This window comes from Eptesicus fuscus, chromosome 23 (assembly GCF_027574615.1).
Source record: "Eptesicus fuscus isolate TK198812 chromosome 23, DD_ASM_mEF_20220401, whole genome shotgun sequence".
In the NCBI taxonomy this organism is placed as follows: Eukaryota; Metazoa; Chordata; class Mammalia; order Chiroptera; family Vespertilionidae; genus Eptesicus; species Eptesicus fuscus.
The window spans coordinates 4097382-4120183 of NC_072495.1; the positions used below are offsets into that span (position 1 = coordinate 4097382).

General features: G+C 52.3%; 1 protein-coding gene across 1 annotated transcript in view; it reads left to right on the forward strand.

Moving 5' to 3' along the window:
• GCN1 (GCN1 activator of EIF2AK4) overlaps nucleotides 1-22802 on the forward strand; it is a 55843-nt gene that overhangs the window by 18524 nt on the left and 14517 nt on the right. The window contains exons 17-41 of the mRNA XM_008142775.3: nucleotides 1128-1203; nucleotides 1352-1511; nucleotides 2579-2768; nucleotides 2866-2990; nucleotides 3674-3852; nucleotides 4134-4227; nucleotides 7392-7505; nucleotides 7625-7823; nucleotides 9627-9779; nucleotides 10238-10419; nucleotides 11780-11860; nucleotides 12171-12314; nucleotides 13183-13310; nucleotides 13441-13630; nucleotides 13836-13906; nucleotides 14554-14719; nucleotides 15041-15235; nucleotides 16132-16378; nucleotides 16759-16880; nucleotides 17177-17291; nucleotides 17984-18163; nucleotides 20605-20825; nucleotides 21984-22052; nucleotides 22239-22377; nucleotides 22465-22661. Coding sequence (XP_008140997.2) covers nucleotides 1128-1203; nucleotides 1352-1511; nucleotides 2579-2768; nucleotides 2866-2990; nucleotides 3674-3852; nucleotides 4134-4227; nucleotides 7392-7505; nucleotides 7625-7823; nucleotides 9627-9779; nucleotides 10238-10419; nucleotides 11780-11860; nucleotides 12171-12314; nucleotides 13183-13310; nucleotides 13441-13630; nucleotides 13836-13906; nucleotides 14554-14719; nucleotides 15041-15235; nucleotides 16132-16378; nucleotides 16759-16880; nucleotides 17177-17291; nucleotides 17984-18163; nucleotides 20605-20825; nucleotides 21984-22052; nucleotides 22239-22377; nucleotides 22465-22661 — 3737 coding nt within the window. The remainder of the gene's footprint in view (nucleotides 1-1127; nucleotides 1204-1351; nucleotides 1512-2578; nucleotides 2769-2865; nucleotides 2991-3673; nucleotides 3853-4133; nucleotides 4228-7391; nucleotides 7506-7624; nucleotides 7824-9626; nucleotides 9780-10237; nucleotides 10420-11779; nucleotides 11861-12170; nucleotides 12315-13182; nucleotides 13311-13440; nucleotides 13631-13835; nucleotides 13907-14553; nucleotides 14720-15040; nucleotides 15236-16131; nucleotides 16379-16758; nucleotides 16881-17176; nucleotides 17292-17983; nucleotides 18164-20604; nucleotides 20826-21983; nucleotides 22053-22238; nucleotides 22378-22464; nucleotides 22662-22802) is intronic.

Genomic DNA, 22802 nt, shown 5'->3' on the forward strand with positions numbered 1-22802 from the left:
GCATTCCTGTGGGGTGGGGAAGGTTAGGGAAGTGGGGAGAAGTGGGAGAGTTGAGGAGACAGCACTGGGCTGTGGAGCTGAGATATCAGGTGTAATTATAGCTGAGTGGGTAATTGGTGCTGTCTCAGGTTTTCCTGCATTCAGAAGCAGCGTGAAGCTCGGGTGGAGTGTGGTTGGCTCCACGCCCCTCCAGGAGACACAGAAACTACTGGTTTCTATCCTGGAAGAGAGGGAACAGTTGATCTTTCAATGTATGTTTAAAATTCTGGGTTGCCTTGGGGGGTCTGCCGCTAATTGGTGATTTGAAAAGTCTTTTGACTCATAAATCACAACATCCTATTATTGAGCTACAATTGTTAGTCACTTCTTGATTTAAAAGGGTTTTATATAGGAAATACATTCATATAATTCAAAACAAAAGATCCAAGAGGATCTACACTGAAATTTATATTCCCTACTTTGCTCTCTGGCTGCCCAGTTTCCTGGCCATAGAGAGAACCAATTTTATTAGCTTCTGTGCATCCTTGATATTTTATTTCTATACCAGTAAATATCTTTTATATGCTAGTTCTCTACTTTTTTTGCACAAGTGGTAGCTTGCCTACTATAAACAATGTGCTGTCTAGACTTGGAAATCACTCCACGTCAGCATAGAGTGAGTGTCCTCATTCATTTTTAGAGTTGCATAGTCATTTATTTTTATTTATTTATTTTAATACATTTTTATTGATTTCAGAGAGAAAGGGAGAGGGAGAGAGAGAAGAAACATCAATGAGAGAAATCATTGATCATCTGCCTCCTGCATACCCCCTACTAGGGATCGAGCCCATAACCTGGGCATGTGCCCTTGACTGGAATTGAACCTGGGACCCTTCCGTCTGCAGGCTGATGCTCTATCCACTGAGCAAAACTGGCTAGGGCTGCATAGTCATTTTTAATTAGTTAAAAGAAAGTGTATATTTTTCCTTACTCCACACACATGTTCACAGTAAGCAAAAAGAGGAAACCCTAATGAGCCGTCATCCCACAGCCAGGGGTAATCGACTTACATTTGGGTGTTCATGATCCAGTTCTTTCTGGACGTGTTCTCTGTTTTAAAAACACACTCGTGTTTCTCTCCCTTCTAGCCCTGTGTACTGTCCTGCATCTGACCGAGAGACTTTTCCTCGACCACCTGCACCGACTCACCGGCAGCAAAGTCCAGTACGTGAGCTCGCCGACCTTTCCCCTTGGGCCAACGGAGGTGAACCTGGCAGGAGCCTGAGAAACGGGGCCGAGGGGCGTAGCAGGGCTGGCTGTGGAGAACCTCCGCCCGGCCCAAAACCAGGACGGCCTGTCCCTGTCCTTGCAGGCAGTACCACCGGGCTCTGGTGGCGGTGCTCCTGAGCCGCACCTGGCACGTGCGCAGGCAGGCCCAGCAGACGGTTCGGAAGCTGCTGTCTTCTCCCGGGGGCTTCAAGCTGGCGTATGGACTCCTGGAGGAGCTGAAGGCCGTCCTCAGTTCTCACAAGGTGAGGCGCTCAGACCTGCCTCACCAGCCCTGCTCCTGCCATGGATTTTGGATGGGCTGCTCCTGGGCTGTCCTCCCTCCCTCCCTCCCTTCCTCCCTTCCTCCCCTCCTCCCTTCCTCCCTTCCTCCCTTCCTCCCTTCCTCCCTTCCTCCCTTCCTCCCTTCCTCCCTTCCTCCCTTCCTCCCTCCCTCACTCAGACTCTGTGATGCCAGAATCTTCTCTCCTGCCCTTAAGCTCCAGTGACACCTGGTTCACGCACAGTTGACTCTTCAGGGTGGGGGTTAGGGGCGCTGACCTCCCTCACAGCTGAAAATTGGAGTATAACTGCAGTCAGTCGTCTGCGTATGTGGATTCCCATATGTGGAGTTGGCCCTTGAACAACGGAACAGCATGGTTTGAACTGTGTGGGTAGTCGAACTGCCTGAGTCCAGTTGCATGTGAGTGGACCCGTGCAGTTCAAACCCATGTCCCTCAAGGGGCCACTGCAATTCCTTTTCCTTTTCAGACTCCTCCCATGCCCTTTCATGTGTAGCTCAACCTTTTTATTCTTGAGTAATTGAATAACACTATATTTCTAAGGTACTTCGTAATTTTTAAAGCATTTTCTATTCATTCTCCCCTTTGACTTTTCACAATGGCTTTACAAGGCAGACAGGCTTACTGCCTTCTTTTATGTGAGTTGTGCAGGGTTCTAGGAGCTGAAATGACTGGCATAGGGTCACAGTTGGTGGCTGGCAGACCTGACTCCCACTTCAGTGCGTGTTGTGCCCTGCTTCCCTCCCTCTGGGTCTGCTTGAGGATGTGGTGCCGTGACAGACTTGTGGGCGTGGGCTGGGTCTCCTGGACCAATTTCTGTTGCCTTCTTCCCCAACTGCTGAGCTTTTTATGTGCAAAGTCCCAGGTGCTTCCTCCTTCCAGGCACATCTCGTAGCCTGCAGGTCCCCATGCAGGAGCTGGGCATGTCTCCACTTTAGCACGGACCCCTGAGCGAGAGGCAGCTGTGTCCCTGGGTGCAAGGCCTGCACGGGACTCTGAGCAGTGGGGGCTCATGTGTTGTGTTCATGCAGGTGCTGCCCTTAGAGGCTCTGGTGACTGATGCTGGGGAGGTGACTGAGGCCGGCAAGGCCTACGTGCCCCCACGAGTCCTGCAGGAGGCTCTATGCATCATCTCCAGGGTGCCAGGGCTGGAGGGTGACACCAGCAACACCGAACAGCTGGCCCAGGAGATGCTGATCATCTCCCATCACCCATCTTTAGGTCTGTGGCTGTCCCAGGTATGGGAGGGGCGGGGCTATATTGGGCAGGGTACCAGTGGGCTGAGCAGAAGGCCTCAAATTGCTCCCGTCCCCTTCAGTGGCAGTGCAGTCTGGACTCTGGCCAGCACTTCTAGCCAGAATGAAGATTGATCCCGAAGCCTTTATCACCAGGCACCTGGATCAGATCATTCCCAGGATCACCACACAGAGTCCCCTGAACCAGGTGATTGGCGCGGGAGTTGGTTCTGGCCTCAGGGCACAATGCAGGAAGGGGAATGCAAAGAAACGGGTGGAGGTGTGATGAAATGTGGTGTGGACCCTTGGGTTGCCAGTGATAGAAAATGCCAACTAGTTTGAGCACAAAAGGGAATTTACTGCCTCATTTAACTGCTAAATCCCAGGATCTGCCTGGACAGGAGCTCAGATGTCATCCTCAGGACATCGTAGGTGGGGCCTCTTTTCCTCGCTGTCTGTGTCTTCATTTGTGTCTTGTATCTGCTTCCCATGATGTGGGCTCCATTCTCCAACAGTCTCCCCCTTTTTGGTGGTAGGACAGCTGCTAGAGTTCCAGGTTTACAGTTTGTCCTCCGTTAGCTCCAGCGGAAGGAGCTTTTCCAGTCATTTCAACTGGCGTGGGGTCTCCCTGCCCTGGGCAACCTGACTTGGGTGCTGTGTTCATCCCTGGGCGGGTCCTTTTGGTCGGGGTTACATGATCACCCCTGGAAAGCAGTAAGCTGCTGAGAAGGCAGGCACCTGCTGCAGCTCTCCTCTCCCGTGGGAATCGCTCAGAAAGATCCGGCAGGGACAAGAAGCAGCAGAGTCAGTTGCCAGGGGCACTTAGGCCAGGTGGGACACCTTTCCAGTGCCAGCCTTGGCACATACTGACGGTCTGTGTTTGTCTGGCAGTCTTCCATGAATGCCATGGGCTCCCTCTCCCTCCTGTCCCCGGACCGGGTCCTCCCACAGCTCATCAGCACCATCACCGCCTCTGTGCAGAACCCTGCACTGCACCAGGTGACACGGGAGGAGTTTGCCATCATGCAGACCCCTGCCGGGGAGCTGTACGACAAATCCATCATCCAGAGGTGAGACACCGTCAGGCACCAGCCTTACTTTTTCTTGCCCAGAAGATGGAGGCAACACCTCCTCTGCGGGGTTGTTGTGAAGAATGAATGAAACCGTCCCTCCATTTCCTGGACAAGTGCCTGCTCTGTCCCAGGCACGTGCTTAAGCGAGAGCATGTTGGCATCCAGCACTGTCCTGGTGCATGCTACTTAAAAGCCAGCGGGGATGCCATGGCTGGCGGGAGGCTAAGGGGACTGGCGGCCGTTTTGAAGCTGGCTGATCACTCGCTCTGCTGTTTCAGTGCCCAGCAGGACAGCATTAAAAAGGCCAACATGAAGCGAGAGAACAAAGCTTATTCCTTTAAGGAGCAGATCATCGAGCTGGAGCTGAAGGAGGTGAGGACATGGACGCAGTGCGTGTGGGGTGCTGGCCGAGCTTGGTGCCCTCAGGCTGGCGGCATTTCCTGAAGCGCATATACCCTTCCCGTCAGTCACCCCAAGGCCCATGGCACAGTCCTCTGATGCCGCCTGCCCATGCTGGGGCCTCCGGCCTTACCCTTTATGTACCCTTTCTCAGTAGCTTTCTCCACCCCAAACTCTAGGAAAATAAATTTCTCTATGCCAGGTACTGGCAGCAGTTCATACACTTCCTTCCCTAAGTGGTGCTGCTTGAATTCATGTCTGTCCACCCAGCTCCTTGACGGCTGGGACCCGTCTTTACTCTGAGCAGCGGCCCAGGGCCTGGCTCGGTGCCGCCTCTGGGAATCGTGGTTCGAGGCTGCATTCAGCTTGTAACACAATGTGTGGTGCCCTTGCCTGTCTCGGAGCCTTTGCTCTTCCGCCGTCTTTAAGAGTCTGGCTTCTTCTTCTTCTTTTTTTAATGAATCTTTATTGTTCAGATTACAATTGTTTCTCCTTTTTCCCCACATATCTCCCCACCACCCAGTTCCTACCCCCCTCTGCCCTTACCTCCCCCCGCGCTGTCCTTATCCATAGGTGTATGATTTTTGTCCAGTCTCTTCCCATACTCCCCACACAGACACCCCTTTCCCCCTGAGAATTATCAATCCACTCCCATTCTATGCCTGATTCTATTAAGTTCACCAGTTTATTCTGTTCCTCAGATTTTTAATTCACTTGACTTTTAGATTCACTTGTTGATATGTATTTGTTGTTCATAATTTTTATCTTTCTTCTTCTTTTTCCTCTTTTTAAAGAATACCTTTCAGCATTTCATATAATGCTGGTTTGGTGGTGATGAACTCCTTTAGCTTTTTCTTATCTGTGAAGCTCTTTATCTGCCCTTCAATTCTGAATGATAACTTTGCTGGGTAGAATAGTCTTGGTTGTAGGTTCCTCCTATTCATCACTTTGAATATTTCTTGCCACTCCCGTCTGGCCTGCATGGTTTCTGTTGAGAAATTAGCTGATAATCGTATGGGAGCTCCCTTGTAGGTAACTAACTGTTTTTCTCTTGCTGCTTGTAAGATTCTCTCTTTGTCTTTTGCTCTTGGCATTTTAATTATGATGTGTCTTGGTGTGGTCCTCTTTGGATTCCTTTTGTTTGGGGTTCTGTGCGCTTCCTGGACTTGTAAGTCTATTTCTTTCATCAGGTGGGGGAAGTTTTCGTTCATTATTTCTTCAAATAGGTTTTCAGCATCTTGCTCTCTCTCTTCTTCTGGTACCCCCATAATTCTGATGTTGGTTCGCTTGAAGTTGTCCCAGAGGCTTCTTACACTATCTTCAACTTTCTGAATTCTCTTCTCTTCATGCTTCTCTGGAGGAGTGTCCTTGGCCTCTTTGTATTCCAAATCTTTGAGTTGATTCTTGCAATCCTCTAGTCTGCTTTTGGGTCTCTGTATAATATTTTTTATCTCAGTCAGTGTATGTTTAATTTCTAGTTGGTCCTCATTGAATTTATCGGCCTTTTCCATGAAATTCTTGAAAAACCTTATAACCGTGGTTTTGAACTCTATGTCCAGTCGCTTGTTCTCCTCCATTTCTTTGGTTTGTGATCTGTTTCCTTGCCTTCTCATATTCTCTGCTTCCCTAAGTTGGTAGGGTAGTTTTGTGTACTAGGTGTCCTATTGGTTCAACGGGTCAGCCTCCCAGTTACTTGAGGTGGACACTCTTGTGTACTGTGTGTCCCCCAGCAGGAGCTACAGCAAGGGCTAGTTTTCTCCTCCTTTGCTTGGGCGGTTTTGGAGCAGTCTGACTGGAGCTGCAGTTAATTTGGTTGAGCTGCCACAGAACAGGCCATTTATATGCAAAAGCCACTGTGTGGAGCCTGGGCGGGTTTGTAGAATGTGCGGGGTGGGGCCTCAGGGTTGGGCGGGGTCTCAGGGCGTCACTAGGCTGGGGCGTGGCCAACGGCAATGGCTGCCTTCAGCTGTCTTTGCCTTTCCACTTTTCCAAGTCCCTGCGCCCTGCGCTCCTGCGCAGTAAACAATGATTGCTGGGCGCACCTCTGCAAAAAAGTCACTCTCACTTTCCGACCCGATGGCCGAGAGTCCAGCTTCTCCCCGTAGGTGCCTGGGTCCCCCGAGTGTCCCCAGAAACTGGCTTTCAGAGTGATCGGGAGCTTGTCTCCCTGTGGGTTGAAGAAAAGCCGCACACCCAGCCGCCCGCCGCCGGCCCGATTCGCGTGCCTCCGTACCTCAGCTTTTCAGCGATTGTGCTCCTTTCTGTTCTTAGTTGTAAATCTTCCACTCAGCCAGCTTTCCCGTGGTTCTGGGTGGTAGACGTTTTTGTCTTTTAGTTGTATTTTTGAAATTGTTGTGTGAGGCAGCAGATTAGTTGTTTAACTATGCCGCCATCTTGGTTCCTCCTCATGACCTCCTCAAGAGTCTGGCTTCTTCTTGTCTTTCTCAGCCCACGTGTCCACGTCTGCTTCTCAGAGTGACCGCCCTGCCCACCTATCCAAAGTGGACCCTGCCCTTCTTGGTTACTGTGCATCCTATTTATTCCTTTTATAGCATTTGCCATGAAGTCATGTTGTTTACGTATTTGGTTACGTGTTCATCATCTTTCTTCACCCCCTACATTGTGTGCCCCGTGAGGGCAGGGACTTGGTCTTATTCCCCGGTGTCCCCAGCATCTAGAACTGTGCCTGGTGCAGTGTAGGTGCCCAGTCCGTACTTGTTGAATGAATGAGTGCTTTCTTAGCCTTTTTCAGCTGTAAGCTTATACTGGGGAAGAGAGGATTTGTAGGGAGGGGTGGGCCAGGAGGGGAGGGTGAAGTTTTGATTCTGAAGCTGTGTGGACCAGAATGCCCTTTTCAGCACATTGAGGGGCTTTTCATTTCTCTAACATATAAAAGGCCTTCCTTGGTTTGGCAGTAGAGAATCCCGTCAGAAATCGCTTCTCTACCTGCCGTCTCGGTTCTGTAGGAACCAGGTGGCTGCGGACTTGGTGGGAGGTGGGGAGACCACATGCTGGGTTTGGGGCCCCAGTCACAGTCTGAGAGCTGACACGGTACTGACTATGGAGCCAAGCTCGCCCTCTGGTGGGGAGGGAGGTCTGTTCCCTGGAGATGGAATTGCTTTGCGCATTGCCTTCAGGAGATAAAGAAGAAAAAAGGCATCAAAGAGGAGGTGCAGCTCACCAGCAAGCAGAAGGAGATGCTGCAGGCCCAGTTGGACAAGGAGGCGCAGATCCGGAGGCGGCTGCAGGAGGTGAGTGGCTGCTGCCACCGCACGTCCGTGCGTGAGTGTGCTGGACAGCCCAGGCCTGCTCCTGGCTGCTCCAGAGCAGGGCGCCGCTGACCTGCCTCCTGGGGCGACTCTGCTTGCAGCTGGACGGTGAGCTGGAGGCGGCGCTAGGACTGCTGGACACCATCCTGGTCAAGAACCCATCTGGCCTGACCCAGTACATCCCTGTTTTGGTCGACTCTTTCCTGCCCTTGCTGAAATCTCCTCTGGCCGCTCCCCGGATCAAGAACCCTTTCCTGTCCTTGGCTGCCTGTGTCATGCCCCCTCGACTCAAGGCTTTGGGTCAGTCCTTGTTTGCTGGCTGTGAGCGTGGCCCCGGGCAGGTTGGGAGGTGGGTGGGGGTGCCCCTGAACACTGGTGGGGAGCCATGTGGTGACTTAGGCTACTGACTTCTGTTTCCATACGGAAGTGGCCTGAGGGACCTCCGGCTGCATATCAGGAGCAACATGGCGCCTCTCCTCCTGTTCTGTCTGCTGTGCCTCCACTCTGAGGCCCAGGGTTTAGATGTTCGTCAGTGTGGTCTTTTTTTTTTAATATTTTGTTAATGAGAATTATTTTTTAATATATATTTCTATTGATTTCAGAGAGGAAGGGAGAGAGATAGAAACATCAATAATGAGAGAGAATCATTGACCAGCTGCCTTCTGCATGCCCCCCATTGTGGATCAAGCCCGCAACCCGGGCATGTGTCCTGACCGGGAATCGAACTGTTACCTCCTGGTTCATAGGTCAGTGCTCAACCACTGAGCCATGCCGGCTGGGCAGTCAGTGTGATCTTTCTATAGCAGTTTTAAAACTAAGAAGTCAAAGTCAGAGGCAGTGGGGGTGGTTTGGTGCCATGTGGCTGGTTAGTGGGGCCTAGAGCTCCTGAGCAGCCATGTGTCAATGATGAGAGGTCTCTAATTTGTAGCTTTCTGTTTGCTGTGGTGAAACAAAGATTAGGTAGGGTGGCTGGGAATTGAGCAGACTTCCTTCCTAGCCTAAAGGGAACGTTCCCCTGGGTGAGGCTAGAATAAGAACCTTCTGAGTGAAAATGAGTTCTGGAAAAATGAATCTGAAAGGGAATGGGCTGATGTTTGTCAGAGGGGAGGGGGATTGGGGAACTGGGGGGAAGGTGAGATTAAGAAGTACAAATTGGTAATTACAACATAGTAAAGGGGATGTAAAGAACAGCACAGGGAATGTAGTCAATAATAGCGTAGTAACTGTATGGTGCCAGGTGGGGACTGGGAATATCAGGGGGAACCCTGTAAAGTATATGCGTGTCTAATGACTGTGCCATACACCCGAAATTAAGACAAAATAATATAGAATGTAAATTGTAATTGAAGTGTATATATATAAAAGGCTAAGCGACCGGCCGACTGGACAGTAGGTATGACATACACTGACCACCAGGGGTCAGACACTCAACGCAATAGCTTTGCAGAGTGCTGTCTCACACTCCAGGACCCCTCAGGGGATGTCAGACTGCCCGTTTTGGCCCAATCCCCACAGGCCAGGCCAAGGGACCCCACCTGCTGGAGGGCCCCACTCACTCCACAGACGCCCTTCAAGCCCTGGCACCGCCCCAGGTGTGGCCAGCCGGGGAGGGACCATGGGAGGTTGGCTCCAGGGTGTGTCCAGCCCATCTTGCCCAGTCCTGCCCCACCGTCCACCTAATTAATTTCCTTTTAATGTGCACGAATCTGTGCACCGGGCCTCTAGTATAAAATAAAAAAAGAGCCTGGAAAAAGGTTTCGAGTCAGTGCATATGGAGTCTGCCAGAGCTGTCACCTGGCTGCTGGGCTTGCTGCTTGGAAGGTGGGAGCACCATGCGAATAGAGCTTTGCTCTTGGCTGAATGCCGCTTGGGTGGCTCATGCCTCCTTTCAGCGTGCTTTTCACTTCTTAGTGTCAGGACCCCTCCCTGCCTGCCTACCCTTCGGTGCTGTCATGAAGAGGAAATGAAAATTTAAGTTAAGGACTTTCGGGCACAGCAGATGTGATTGCTATTAAGTCAGAGGGACAAGGCACCTCTGTGCTGGGCCAGATTCTTCGTGTCTGTGTGGGTCATCCCCTGCTGGGTCTCTTCTCATGGGTACAGGCACCTTGGTGAGCCACGTGACTCTGCGCCTGCTGAAGCCAGAGTGCGCCCTGGATAAGTCATGGTGCCAGGAAGAGCTGTCGGTGGCTGTGAAGAGGGCGGTGACCCTGCTGCACAGCCACACCATCACCACGGTGCGCAAGGGTGAGCCCGGTAAGGACGGCACAAAGGACACTCGGTGGCATGAGCTGGTGCAGGGAGTGGATGAGCTGCCTCGTCCCCTGGCTTCCTGAGGCTGTGGCCATTGACGAGTCTCTGCCCTCCTTGGCCTTGATTTCCACATCTGAAAAACGGGGTGGGGGGAGTCGGACCAATGGAGGATTTCTGAGTCCAGTCCTGGTATTCTGTGAGTTGCTCCAACCCCCATTGAGGGTTTACTTCCTGTCACTGGAATATACTTGTCCGTTTTAACTCACGTTCCGGAACCGGGCAGTGTTTGGGGTGGGAGCAGGCTTGGCTTTCCTCCCTGCTGTCATACTGTGTGCTTCTGGGTGTCAGAAAGGGCCTCCAGCTCTCCTCTCCCCCCTGCCCATTTGCCCTGAGGATGGAAACTGAGGCAGCAGCGCTCAGTGCCCCGCCCCACCTGCAGGATCGTGTCTGCTTGTTCACAGATGCCGCGCCCCTGTCCGCGCCAGCCTTTTCCTTAGTCTTCCCGTTTCTGAAGATGGTGCTGACCGAGATGCCCCACCACAGTGAGGAGGAGGAGGAGCGCATGGCTCAGATTCTTCAGATCCTCACTGTCCACGCCCAGCTGAGGGCCTCACCCAGCAACCCGCCTGGGCGCGTGGACGAGGTTGGCAGGGCACCTTAGCTCCCCTTGGCTGGAGGGGGTTGGGAGGCAGGGGCTTCCGATGCTTCCTGGCCCATCAGTGGTCCTGGTGGGGCTCGGGGTGTGTGCTTAACAGGAGCAGCTTTGGTAGGAGAACCCAGATGCTCTTCACACGTCTCCAAACTCCTGTTGGGAGTTTCTAACCCAAAGAAGCTGAAGGATTTTGAATTAACTTATTGTGTTTGTTTTATTTCTAACTCAGGAGATAACACTGGCCACTTTCCCTTTGACTTACGATTATGAGATTGGATCTTTTTAATAGATTATGTTCTAAAAGTTTGCCAAAATCATGCATATATATATTTTTTTCATGCATATATTTTTTTAAAATATATTTTTATTGATTTCTGAGAGGAAGGGAGAGAGAGAGGGAAACATCAATGATGAGAGAATCATTGATCGGCTGCCTCCTGCATGCCCCACACTAGGGATCGAGCCTGCAACCCAGGCATGTGCCCTTAACTGGAATCGAATCTGGGACCCTTCAGTCCACAGGCCGATGCTCTATCCACTGTACCAAACCGGCCAGGGCAATCATGCATATTTTTAAAAATTCCAACAATACAGAAGAAAAAAAAATTTGCCACTTTCCAGATGTGATGGTTACTAACAGCTGGGTGTATACTCTTGTGGGCCTTTATGCGCACTCAGAACTCGCACCCCCACACGCAGTGAAGCAGAAACCCTGGGTCTCCTTCCATGTCAGTGCCTGCGGGTCTGCTTTATTGGTTTTGCAGGCTGCATGGGATTTAGTGCTGGGTGCACTATGTTTTAGTGACTACCTGTGATGGATATTTTAAGGTTGTTTCCAACTTTGCCTTATTTTGAACTGCACAGCGGCGTGACCCCTTTACGTATATGCTTCTTGCACACCCATGTGAGCATTTCCATAGGGACAGATTGTTGGGCGTGGAATTGCTCGGTGAGGTGGTATGTTTGAGCTCCATCCTCACTAGCAGTTAGTTCCCTTTTCTCCAAAGCGAATGCAGCCTCAGTTACTGTTCATCTTGCCAACAATGAGTGAAAGAACGGGGCCTCCTTTTTTTTGCGTTTCTTGACTTACTGGTTAAGTTAAGTATCCATGTGTTTGTGGGCCACCTGTATTTCATATCCTGTGAGTTTCAAAATGAATTTGTTTTTGGGTCCCTGAGGATCATGCTTCACTGGGGTTGGCTAGTGTGGGTTCAGTTGTAAGCCTGATGGGGTTCCTGCAGGGGAGTTGGCCGAAAGGCCTAGAATGCTCTGCTGTGGCTGCACGTGCCACCGGGCCTGGTGACAGCCTTTCCCCTCAGCCTCGCCTGCCTCACCCGCTCTTCTCTCCTAGAACGGCCCGGAGCTGCTGCCTCGCGTGGCCATGCTGCGCCTTCTGACTTGGGTGATCGGGACAAGCTCGCCCCGCCTGCAGGTGATCTGGGTTCAGTTGGCTGTCGCTGTGACTCTGTGACCCTGACCACAGGTCCCGGTGTTTGGGGTTGAGTCCTATTTCCCTTTCTCAGCCCTCACCTTTGGACGTGGGCAGGAAGAAGGGCTGCTTTTGAGAGCCAGCCTGAGTGTGCTCAGTTCGTGAAGGGTTTTGCTTGGGTCCTGCCCCTGGTTTTGATCAGCGCTGGGTGGGCATTCTCAATTCAAACCTCTCTCTGGGTCCCTGGCCTCTGCCTGACTGTAGGAGTGAACAGTTTGCTGAACTGAGCCCCGTGTGTCCCTGTTTCCCATAGGTTCTGGCTTCCGATGCCCTGACCAGCCTGTGTGCCAGCAGCAGCGGCAAGGACGGCTGTGCCTTCGCAGAGCAGGAGGCGGTGGACGTGCTGCTGTGCGCCCTGCAGTCTCCGTGTGACAGCGTGCGGGACACTGCGCTCCGGGTGCGGGCTCACTTTCCCTCGGGGCCACGTGGCCTCCCTAGTGCGAGGGTTTAAGCGGAGGCGATGCTCACATTGGTACCAGTGTGTTTGGAGGCGCAGAGAAGAGGTCACAGGGCGTGGGTCAGCTCGTTCTAGGAGCTGGAACGACTAGACAGTTCTGTTGTATGGCTGTCTTACTTTTTCTTCGCCTGATTAGTAAACTGGAATGTGGATCTTGGTACTTTTATAGGACAGCTGTAACTCATAGGATTCATTCATTCTTCATCCCACCAGCTTGTGTGTGGCTTTTTGGTATTTTTTGGACCAAAAACTAAAAGATCCCTCAGGAGCATGAGACAGTGGTTCCCAAATGCCAGTCTGTAGCTCCCTGCTATTGACCGGTGACAGAGTTCTCACTGGTCCTTGGTAGAGTCTGGCAAACAATGGTAAATTGTCCTTAAAGACAAAACAAAGAGAAGGTCCTTTTTTTGAGGTTTAATCTGTCTTGCATATTTAGAGTTAAATTTTTAAATTTTACATTAAGAGTCTGTTACCACATACCATCATTTCACAAAAGAAAAGCCATTTAAAGAGACAGAGAAGCTAGTGAGCTGAGCTGATTTACAGCACTCCCTAGACCAGCGATGTCCAGGGGGACATCCTGCGGTGATGCAAACGGGTCTGTGCTGGCCAGTGCTGTAGCCGCTAGCCAATGTGTAGCTATCGAGCACTTGAAATGTGGCTGGTACAATAAGGAATTGTAGTTAATTTTAATTGATTTGACTTTGAAGACCCACGTGTGGCTACAGCCCTAGAGGGAGGCGAGGAGGCAAGTCAGGGCTCCTCTGAAAGGCTGCGCCTCACAGGGTTCGATCTTACACCCTCGCAGGGGCTGATGGAACTCCACATGGTATTGCCAGCGCCTGATACCGATGAGAAGAATGGCCTGAATCTTCTGCGGAGGCTCTGGGTGGTCAAGTTTGACAAGGAGGAGGAGATCCGGAAGCTGGCTGAGAGGTGAGAGCCTCTTAGGGAAGATTGAACCCAGTGTGCTCAGCCTGCAGCGAGAGAAGGGCTGGGTGGTTGGGGTGGCAGGGCAGGTGCTACAAATCTGTGTCTGACCAGCCCCACCCTCTGGCCTGCATAGGCTCTGGTCAACGATGGGCCTAGATTTGCAGCCGGACCTCTGCTCCTTGCTGATTGACGATGTCATCTATCATGAGGCGGCTGTGAGGCAGGCCGGGGCTGAAGCCCTCTCCCAGGCCGTGGCGCGGTACCAGCGGCAGGCGGCCGAGGTGATGGGCAGGCTCATGGAGATTTACCAGGAGAAGCTCTATGTGAGTCGCCTATGTGTCCTGGGCAGGCTGGGTGGTGTGAGGATAGGTCGGACTCTGCTCAGCCTCTGACTTGCTCCAGACAGGAGTCTGGAGCTCACTGTGGCTCAGGGTGGCAGCAGCTGATCACAGCCTCACACTCGGGTCCCTGGCTGGCCCGGCTTGTTGGCGAGAGCACTGCAGCTCATCTCTCCCCTGTCTGTTGCAGCGACCGCCCCCAGTGCTGGATGCTTTGGGACGAGTTATCTCAGAATCTCCTCCAGATCAGTGGGAAGCCAGGTATAACAGCTGTTCAGTCTTGTTCCGCTCAGAGCTGCCTGAGAGGAGCAAGTTGGCTGGGCTGGGTGGTGTGAGGAGGCAGCACAGATTAACTGAACAGTGGAGGAAAGGATAGGACCTCCCTCTGAGTCAGACCAGAATTCAAGTGCTGGCTTCTCCTTGCTGGCCATTGGCCGGGGGCATGTCTCTCCTTCCCTCCAGGCCTGCAGGTCCTCAGAGGCCCTCAGGGACCTTCTTACTGCTCTGGAACGAAAAAGAATAGTAGCACTTTGCCTTTGTAGACTATGTCCATTTCCGAGTGACTTCATAGCCGATTCCTTGACCTCTCTCCCCTCTCATAACCTGCCCTGGAGGTAACGGGGTAGGCATTGCACTCTTGGGGGGAAACAGAGGCAGAGTTGGTCACCCTGTGGGAGGAAACTCTGAGCCGATGGCAGGTTTCTCTTTGACACGTGGGCTGCTGCAGATCATTGTGTAGATCAGTGGGCAAGCACTGGGCAGTGGGATTGAGCTGTGCTCTGCCTTGCAAAGTGGTACTTGCTGTTGGCATTGCCCTCCTTGTGACTCCCAGGACAGATCCCAGCTGCAGAGGTGCCCCCCCCCCAGCTAGCCCTCGTCTCCCTGACACGCTCCCATTGCTTTCCCAGGTGTGGCCTGGCTTTGGCCCTGAACAAGCTCTCCCAGTGTTTGGACAGCTCTCAGGTGAAGCCGCTCTTTCAGTTTTTTGTCCCTGATGCCCTCAACGACCGAAACCCTGATGTCCGGAAGTGCATGTTGGATGCAGCCCTTGCCACACTCAACGCCCACGGGAAGGTAAGGATTTCCGCCCCTCAGGGGCTGGGGAGAAGGCTGAGCTGAGCGATGGTGACACAGGGAGGATGAGTGCCGGAAACCCGGCATGGCACTTGCCCGATGGAAAATTCCATTTGTATTTATTTTGAACCAGAAACGACCCCAAAAGGGAATTAAGTTCTTGTAAGTCTGCTGCAGTCTTGCCAGAAAACTGGGAGGCTGCTGGCATGCTTGGTGGGCTTGTCGGGGCAGCTGTTCCAGCAGATTCAGGCTTGGTCCTCGGGCAGACTGGCCCCCCCAGACACAGCCTGTGGGTTTATGTGGGTCCTGGGTGCTCTCCAGGAAAACGTCAACTCGCTGCTGCCGGTGTTCGAGGAGTTCCTGAAGAACGCGCCCAACGATGCCAGCTATGACGCCGTGCGGCAGAGTGTGGTGGTCCTCATGGGCTCCCTCGCCAAGCACCTGGACAAGAGTGACCCCAAAGTGAAGCCCATCGTTGCCAAGCTCATTGCTGCCCTTTCCACCCCCTCCCAGCAGGTAACTGCCACCTGAGACATGACGGGGGGGGGGCGGGGAGGCAGTGGGATCCTAGGGGGTTGGGTATCAGGGTCCCAAAGGCCCAGTTCTCTGCAAGAATTTGTCCCCTCTCTTAAGAGCACCTTCAAACAGGGAATTATTGTGTGACTTTGTTCTGGTAGACCTCCTAGATATTTTCATTTTTTCCTACTCATTTTCTAACAGTTTTTTGGTATTTTTATTTTTTAATTTAGTATAAACTTGGCACTGGGGATACCGAGATTTAAACAAAACACAAAGCGGCTGCCTCTTGTGTCAAGCTTTTTTCTGACCTTCTCTACGTGTTTGTTACATGTTTGTTACATGTTTGTTACATGTTTCAGGGGCCCTTGAATGGAGCCTCCAACCCACAGTGCAAGAATTTTATTTCTTTTTAAAAACACATTTATAAATTTTGCAGCTTACACTTGGGACTGCCTAGCATGTCCTCATCCCGTGCAGGCTCACACGTGCGAAGGTCCCGCCCTGGCCCTGGTGGCGCGGCACCTTGCTAAGTGACAGCTGGGAGACATGGGCCGTTTTTATGGGGGCACAGTAGCGTGCTTTTTTCTGGATCTTATTCTGTGAGTGGGTTTAGTCTTCCTGGAGTTGCCCTCCCACCCTGACCTAGGTTCTCCCTTTAGACCAGACAGAGCGCCGTAATGGCTGATGCTGTCGTCACTAACATATAGTGTGCACCCTGATGGGGTCCACGTCACAAGTGAATGCATAACAGTTTGCTTTTCTGACACCCTGTGTTGTCGGACAGACCGTGGCTGAGATGGGGCTTGGGGACATCTAGTGGGGAGGTGCTGTGTAGGACTGTGCAGGCCACCAGGAAAGGCTGTGGTTCCTGACGTGGCAGGCCCCTCCCTTAGGTCCAGGAGTCCGTGGCCAGCTGCTTGCCGCCCCTGGTGCCCGCCGTCAGAGAGGACGCGGGAGCAATGGTCCAGAGGCTTATGCAGCAGCTGCTGGAGTCGGACAAGTACGCTGAGCGCAGGGGAGCCGCGTACGGGCTGGCGGGCCTGGTGAAGGGCCTGGGCATTCTGTCGCTAAAGCAGCAGGAAATGATGGCAGCGCTGACCGATGCCATCCAGGATAAGAAGAATTTCCGCCGGCGAGAGGGTGAGTGTCTCGGAGCTTGGGCCCCCAGGCGGCCGGAGGGAGGACTCTGGCCTTTCCTTCCCCTCCGAGGGGCTGTGTTTGTGCACTGCAGAGGGACAGCCGTGCGGGACTCATTTTACCTGGCCTTGCTGCTGTGGCCTGGCCTCTTAAGTCAGCAGTATCCTTAGCCGAGGAATAATCTGCCTTTCTGGCTGTTAGTGCCAAGAGGTGGTGGATGGGTCTCCTTCCCTTTCTGCTCAGCCATGTCTGTGCTGGTGGGGGAGGCAGAGGGTGCTGCCGCTTCGTGGGGCAGCCACGCCAGTCCCACAGCTGCCCTGCGTGTTTCCAGAAGGTGAGGAGGTCGCAGGGACGTGGTCCCAGCTGTCCGCCTTCTTCCCCAGGAGCCCTGTTTGCCTTCGAGATGCTCTGCACCATGCTGGGGAAGCTCTTCGAGCCGTACGTGGTTCACGTGCTGCCCCACCTGCTGCTGTGCTTCGGGGACGGGAACCAGTACGTACGGGAGGTAAGTCCTGAGGCTGCACATGAGGCCTGCTGGCCGCTGCTGTGAGACTCCGCAGGGAGGCTGAGCCCCCACCGCCAGAACCCGTGCCCAGACCTTGGGCCCAGTTACTGGTCTGGACTCCCCTGATTCCCTGTAAATGACTGAAGCTGTATGAGATGAGAAACCATGTCGCACACGGTCTGACACAGTAGACCCCTCAGTAAGCGCTGGTTACCGGGAGGAGGACTTGGTCTCGAGTCAGGCCTTGATCCTTGCTTGAGTGAGGAGGCCCCTGAATGTTTTTTCTCCTCCTTGAGGCTGCAGATGATTGTGCCAAAGCTGTGATGAGCAACCTGAGTGCTCACGGGGTGAAGCTAGTGCTCCCCTCCTTACTGGCTGCCCTGGAGGAGGAATCCTGGAGGACCAAAGCCGGTGAGGCCACTCTCTTCCGTGCCTTTGTCCTAACTTCCTGTCCCAAACACTGCCCTCAAGGGGTCCCAGGGAGCCACAGCTCTTGTCCTGTGTGTGCTTCCCAGGCCAGAGATGATAAGGCCAAGACTGCTGCTGGCAGCCCAGCCCCGCCGTAGCCGGTATGCCTTGCTTACCTGCAAAGAGCAGGCCTCTGACTGAAGATGCAGCCCTAAATCAGGAAATCCCAGAGCTTTAAAGCTTGTCTGTGGCTAGTTTTGTGATTTTTAAAGTGTCCCCCTACCCCCCCTTTAAACCCTTTTTAAAAACCTAATCTTATCTGGAATCCAATATGCAAGAGATTTAAGCAGAGCTACTCTGGTTTGCGGAAGGTCAAGGTCTGGGGCCCTCGCACTTGGCTTCTTTCCCCTGGGTCCTTCAGGCTTTGCCCTGTAGTTTGAAAAATCGCAAATCACAGTTAGTTCCCTCATTGGTGCATGAGGAGACTGAGGCCAGAGAAATCAGTAAGTTGGCCTTGGATCACAGCCAGGACTAAGCCGGGTCTCCCTGGGTCCCGTCCTCTGCCCTCTGCCTGGGGACTGCTTGAGCACAGCCTGCAGAGGACCAGGCTGGTTGTCCCTTGCCTGGGCAGCCAGCCAGGTGACTGTTGGCCCGTGCTGAGTGGTTCTACACGGCACGTGTGTCTGCATCCGCAGGGTCGGTGGAGCTGCTTGGGGCAATGGCATACTGTGCTCCCAAGCAGCTGTCCTCCTGTCTGCCCAACATCGTGCCCAAGCTCACGGAGGTGCTGACCGACTCCCACGTCAAAGTGCAGAAGGCTGGACAGCAGGCGCTCAGGCAGATCGGCTCCGTCATCAGGAACCCGGAGATCCTGGGTAGGCCTCTCCCCCGTGGGCAGTGGCTCTGGCTTCTCCTCCTGTCCCTGGACACTGCAGTGAACATGCTGAGGATAAGTTCACAGTGAAACAAACTCTAAATTCTGGGAAGCTCTTTTCCTAGGCTAAACGGTAGTTAGGAAGTGGTGGGTTTTCCTGCTTGTCTGGAGCAGTTGTCATTGACTGCACAGGTAGGGAAACTGAGTCAGCAGCTCAGAAGCACCTTGACAGAGAGCTCTGTGGGCTGAGCCGAGGTCAGCAGAATTGAATGACCAGCTCTGGACCATCTCAGACCATCTCGGTATCATCTGATGTGTTAGGATCTTTGGGAACTTTCTAAGCTCATTCCAGGAGACATGAGATAGAGGGGAAGGTTAGGGACAGGTTATTCCCCTTAACTGTGCTCCTACTGCGGTTCGTTCCTGAGTGATGGGAAGAGGCTGGTTTCTAGAAATAAAACCTAGCCAGCTACCTTGTTAAATTTTCAGCTTCAGCATTGGAGCCTCAGTGCCCATTCAGTGTAGTTCAGCCCAGGTATTACTAGATTTTTCTTTTTTTTCAGAAAATTATGGGAATTTTTGTTTTTTAGGATTAATAGGTGTACTTGGATTTTGTTGGTTTTTACAATGTCTAACAGCCTTGGGGACAGATAAGGCCTGGAATAGTCTCATCTCTATTGAATGGGTAGAAGGTCCTTTATTCTTTTTTTAATATGTTTTTATTGATTTCAGAGAGGAAGGGAGAGTGAGAGAGAGAGAGAGAGAAACATCAATGATGAGAGAGAATCATAGATCGGCTGCCTCTTGCATGCCCCTTACTGGTGATCAGCCCACAACCTGGGCATGTGCCCTTGACCGGAATCGAACCCGGGACCCTTCAGTCCTCAGGTCGACGCTCTATCCACTGAGCCAAACTGGCTAGGGCTAGAAGTTCCTTTATTCTGAGAATCCAGCCTGCGTTTCTTTTTTTTAATTGAGATATAATTTGTGTAATATAAAGTTCACTTTTTAAGAATGTACAAATTCAGTGGTTTTTACATGTAAGCATCACACTTTTTAGTTCGGGGCATTTTTCATCACCTCCAAAAGAAACCGCATGCACATTAGCATTCATTCTTCATTTTCTCCCCTCCCCCCAGCCCCAGACAGATCGATGTTTTGTCTCTGTGGGTTTGCCTATTCTGGACATTTCATGTAAATCGTACATTATGTGGCCTTTTGTGTCTGGCTCCTTAGCATAATGTTTTCAAGGTTCACCCATGTTGCAGCCTGTATCAGTACTTCATTCCTTTTTATGGCCCAGTGATACTTTGTTGTATATGTGGACCACGTTTTGTTTATCTTTATTTGTTGGTGGATATTTGGGTTGTTTCCTCTTTTTGGCTATTACGAACAGTGCTGCTGTGACCCTTTGGGTGCATGTGTTTTTTTTTTTTTTGTGGTTTTTGTTTGTTTGTTTGTTTGTTTTTCATATTTTATTGATTTTTTACAGAGAGGAAGGGAGAGGGATAGAGAGTTAGAAACATCGATCAGCTGCCTCCTGCACGCCCCCCACTGGGGATGTGCCCACAACCAAGGTACGTGCCCTTGACCAGAATCGAACCTGGGACCCTTCAGTCCGCAGGCTGACGCTCTATCCACTGAGCCAAACCGGTTTCGGCAAGGGTGCGTGGTTTTTATAGCCATGTTTTAGTTCTCTTGGTTAGATACCAGGGATGGGATTGCTGGGTCCTAGAGTAACTGTTTAACTTTTTGAGTAACTGCTAGACTGTTTTCCAAAGCAGCTGTACCATTTGACATTCCCAGCAGCAATGTATGAGCATTCCAGCTGCCAGCACTCTATTGTCCGCAAAACCAGCACTGGTTACAGCCATCCTCGTGGGTGTGAAGTGGCATCTCACTGGCTTTGATTTGCATTTTCCTCATGACTAGTGATGTTGAACATCTTGTGCTTATTGGCCATTTGCATATCTTCTTTGGAGAACGGTCTCTGCCTATTTTTAAATTGGATTATTAGTTTTTTACATTGTTGACCACCAGCCTGGGGCTTTATAGTGGTTGAATTCCCTGGGCTTATGGGAAATTTTATCTGGGCTTGGCTGCTCTGAGCATGGGGTGCTTCACCCCCATCACTGGCTTAGGGGCCTCTGTTTTCCCAGTTTTTCACAAAACCACTTCATGTTGCTGCTTCCAGAATAGGGATTATGGTGCCTGAGCAGCTCTCTCTGGAGGCCCAGCAGCTCAGTACCCATCGAAGCCTGCCCACAGGGACTCTGCCAGCTCTGCAGTGCAAAAAGGTGGCAGCTACCGCCTCCAACCAGTTCCTCCTGTTGGAGCAGGATTGCTCTCTGCAGACAGACTGGCTTCCCGAGCTGGTGGCGAGAGAGTGGGAACAGTTGCCCTGACTCCCTCTCTCCGGTCTCTCTCTGTTTGGGTATGCAGCCATTGCCCCCGTCCTGCTGGATGCCCTGACGGACCCTTCCAGGAAGACCCAGAAGTGCTTGCAGACCCTGCTGGACACCAAGTTTGTCCACTTCATTGATGCCCCGTCCCTGGCCCTCATCATGCCCATCGTCCAGAGAGCCTTCCAGGACCGGTCCACGGACACGCGCAAGATGGCAGCCCAGATTATTGGCAACATGTACTCCCTGACCGACCAGAAGGTAGCAGCCTAGCTGGGCTGGCACAGGAGGACCAGCAGATGCTGCTTTAGGGCACACAGTCCTTGCACGGGGGACACGGAGGGAGCACACATTCACTGGGCCCCTGATGATGTTTGGGGGCACATCTGGGCCATTGTGGCGTGGAGGGTGGGAATGTCGGTTCTCTGGGCATCCTGCAGGGTAGCATTTGAGTCCTGTTTAGCCCAGTTCTCAGTGAGGCCCCTCCCAGTGGCCCCTTTACAGATGGAGGTACAGGAAAGGTCCAGCCTCACCTTTGACCTTTGAGGAGTGTGGGGGAAGTGGCTGAGGCTTTGACTGCTGGCAGTGTTTTCTTGTGTCGCATTTGCTTCTGTAATTCTCTCAGGAAGTTCGGGGAGATGGATCTTGTTTGTTTGTTTCCTCGTTCCTGAGGCCTTGCATGTGGGATCTCACACCTGCCTCACCTCTGCCTGGTTCACTGAGCTGTGGGCACAATCGAGAGAGTGGGAGGGTTCTATCAATCCTAGGAAATCCGGGAAGTTGAAAAACCGAAAAAAAATTAAAAATGTTACCCATAGTCCTCCCGCACTGAAACAATTTCTCTTAATGTTTTTTATTACATTTTAAACATTATATTCCTGAACATCAACTTATTTCTGAGTTATAATGAGTTATTCATGAAAATGATTTTAATAATTGTGGAATAGTCCAATAAGTTTACATACTATAACTTATGTAATCCTATCGTTGGTCATATAGTAACCAGAGTTTTTTGCCATTTTGAATGTTGCTGCTGTGAACATAAGGCTTTTTCTATATTTAAAACTGTTCCCTAAGGCTGAATGCTATATTAAGAGACATAAACCTTTTAAGGTGAGGAAAGGGAAGATGATGTTGCAGTTCTGAAAGGAAATTGCAGAAATAACTTCCTAAGGATCCCAGAGGCTGGGCCGGGCTTGGTCCCAGGAGCAGGGCAGGAGGGGTCAGAGCACTGCACTAGCTGGGGGCTCTCTCCTCCTGACGGTGGCCTCGGGTCCCTTTCGGTTTCCCTTTCCCCTCCTCATTCTGGGAGCACCCCTTCCAAGTGCTCCTTGTCAGCAGAGTGGCGAGGTCAGGGCCACAGGAGAGCGGATCCCGGAGAAGCGGGCGTCACCCGAGTCACCGCTTGTGTTGTTGCAGGACTTGGCTCCGTACCTGCCAAGCGTGACGCCTGGCCTGAAAGCCTCTCTTTTGGACCCCGTACCTGAGGTGAGTCTGGCAGGGGAGGAGGCAAGAGCTTCTCATTTTAGCCCAGTCCCCAGAAAATTTACCCCTGAGAATTTTGTGTTTGTCTGGTGAAGGAAAGGAGACCAAGGGACCCCTCATGGCTCCTGCCTGGTCACGTAGTTTTGAGCCCTCAGCTCCTCCCTGTCCCTGCTGTTGGTTGCTTGACAGGTGCGGACCGTGTCTGCAAAGGCTCTTGGGGCCATGGTGAAGGGCATGGGGGAGTCGTGCTTTGAGGACTTGCTGCCGTGGCTGATGGAGACGCTGACCTATGAGCAGAGCTCCGTGGATCGCTCAGGCGCTGCACAAGGTGAGGCCAGCGCAGGCCCAAGGGCCCGCCCAGAAATGCCCTTAGGGGCCCTCAGATCCAGTGGGTTCCTTCTGTCTTTTGTTGCAGGGTTGGCCGAGGTCATGGCTGGCTTAGGGGTGGAGAAGTTGGAGAAGCTGATGCCAGAAATTGTGGCTACCGCCAGCAAAGTGGACATTGCACCCCACGTCCGAGATGGCTACATCATGATGTTCAACTACCTGCCCATCACCTTTGGGGACAAGTTCACTCCTTACGTGGGGCCCATCATCCCCTGTATCCTCAAAGTAGGCACCGCTGACCAGGCCGAGGAGAGCGCTACTGAGGAGGGTGGGGCGCACGTGCCCCGGTGGGGAGCGAGGGCTGCTGGCTGACGGGGCTGGGTGGGAGGAGTCCTCTTCCTGCTGCCCAGGGAGTCCTATCTCCTT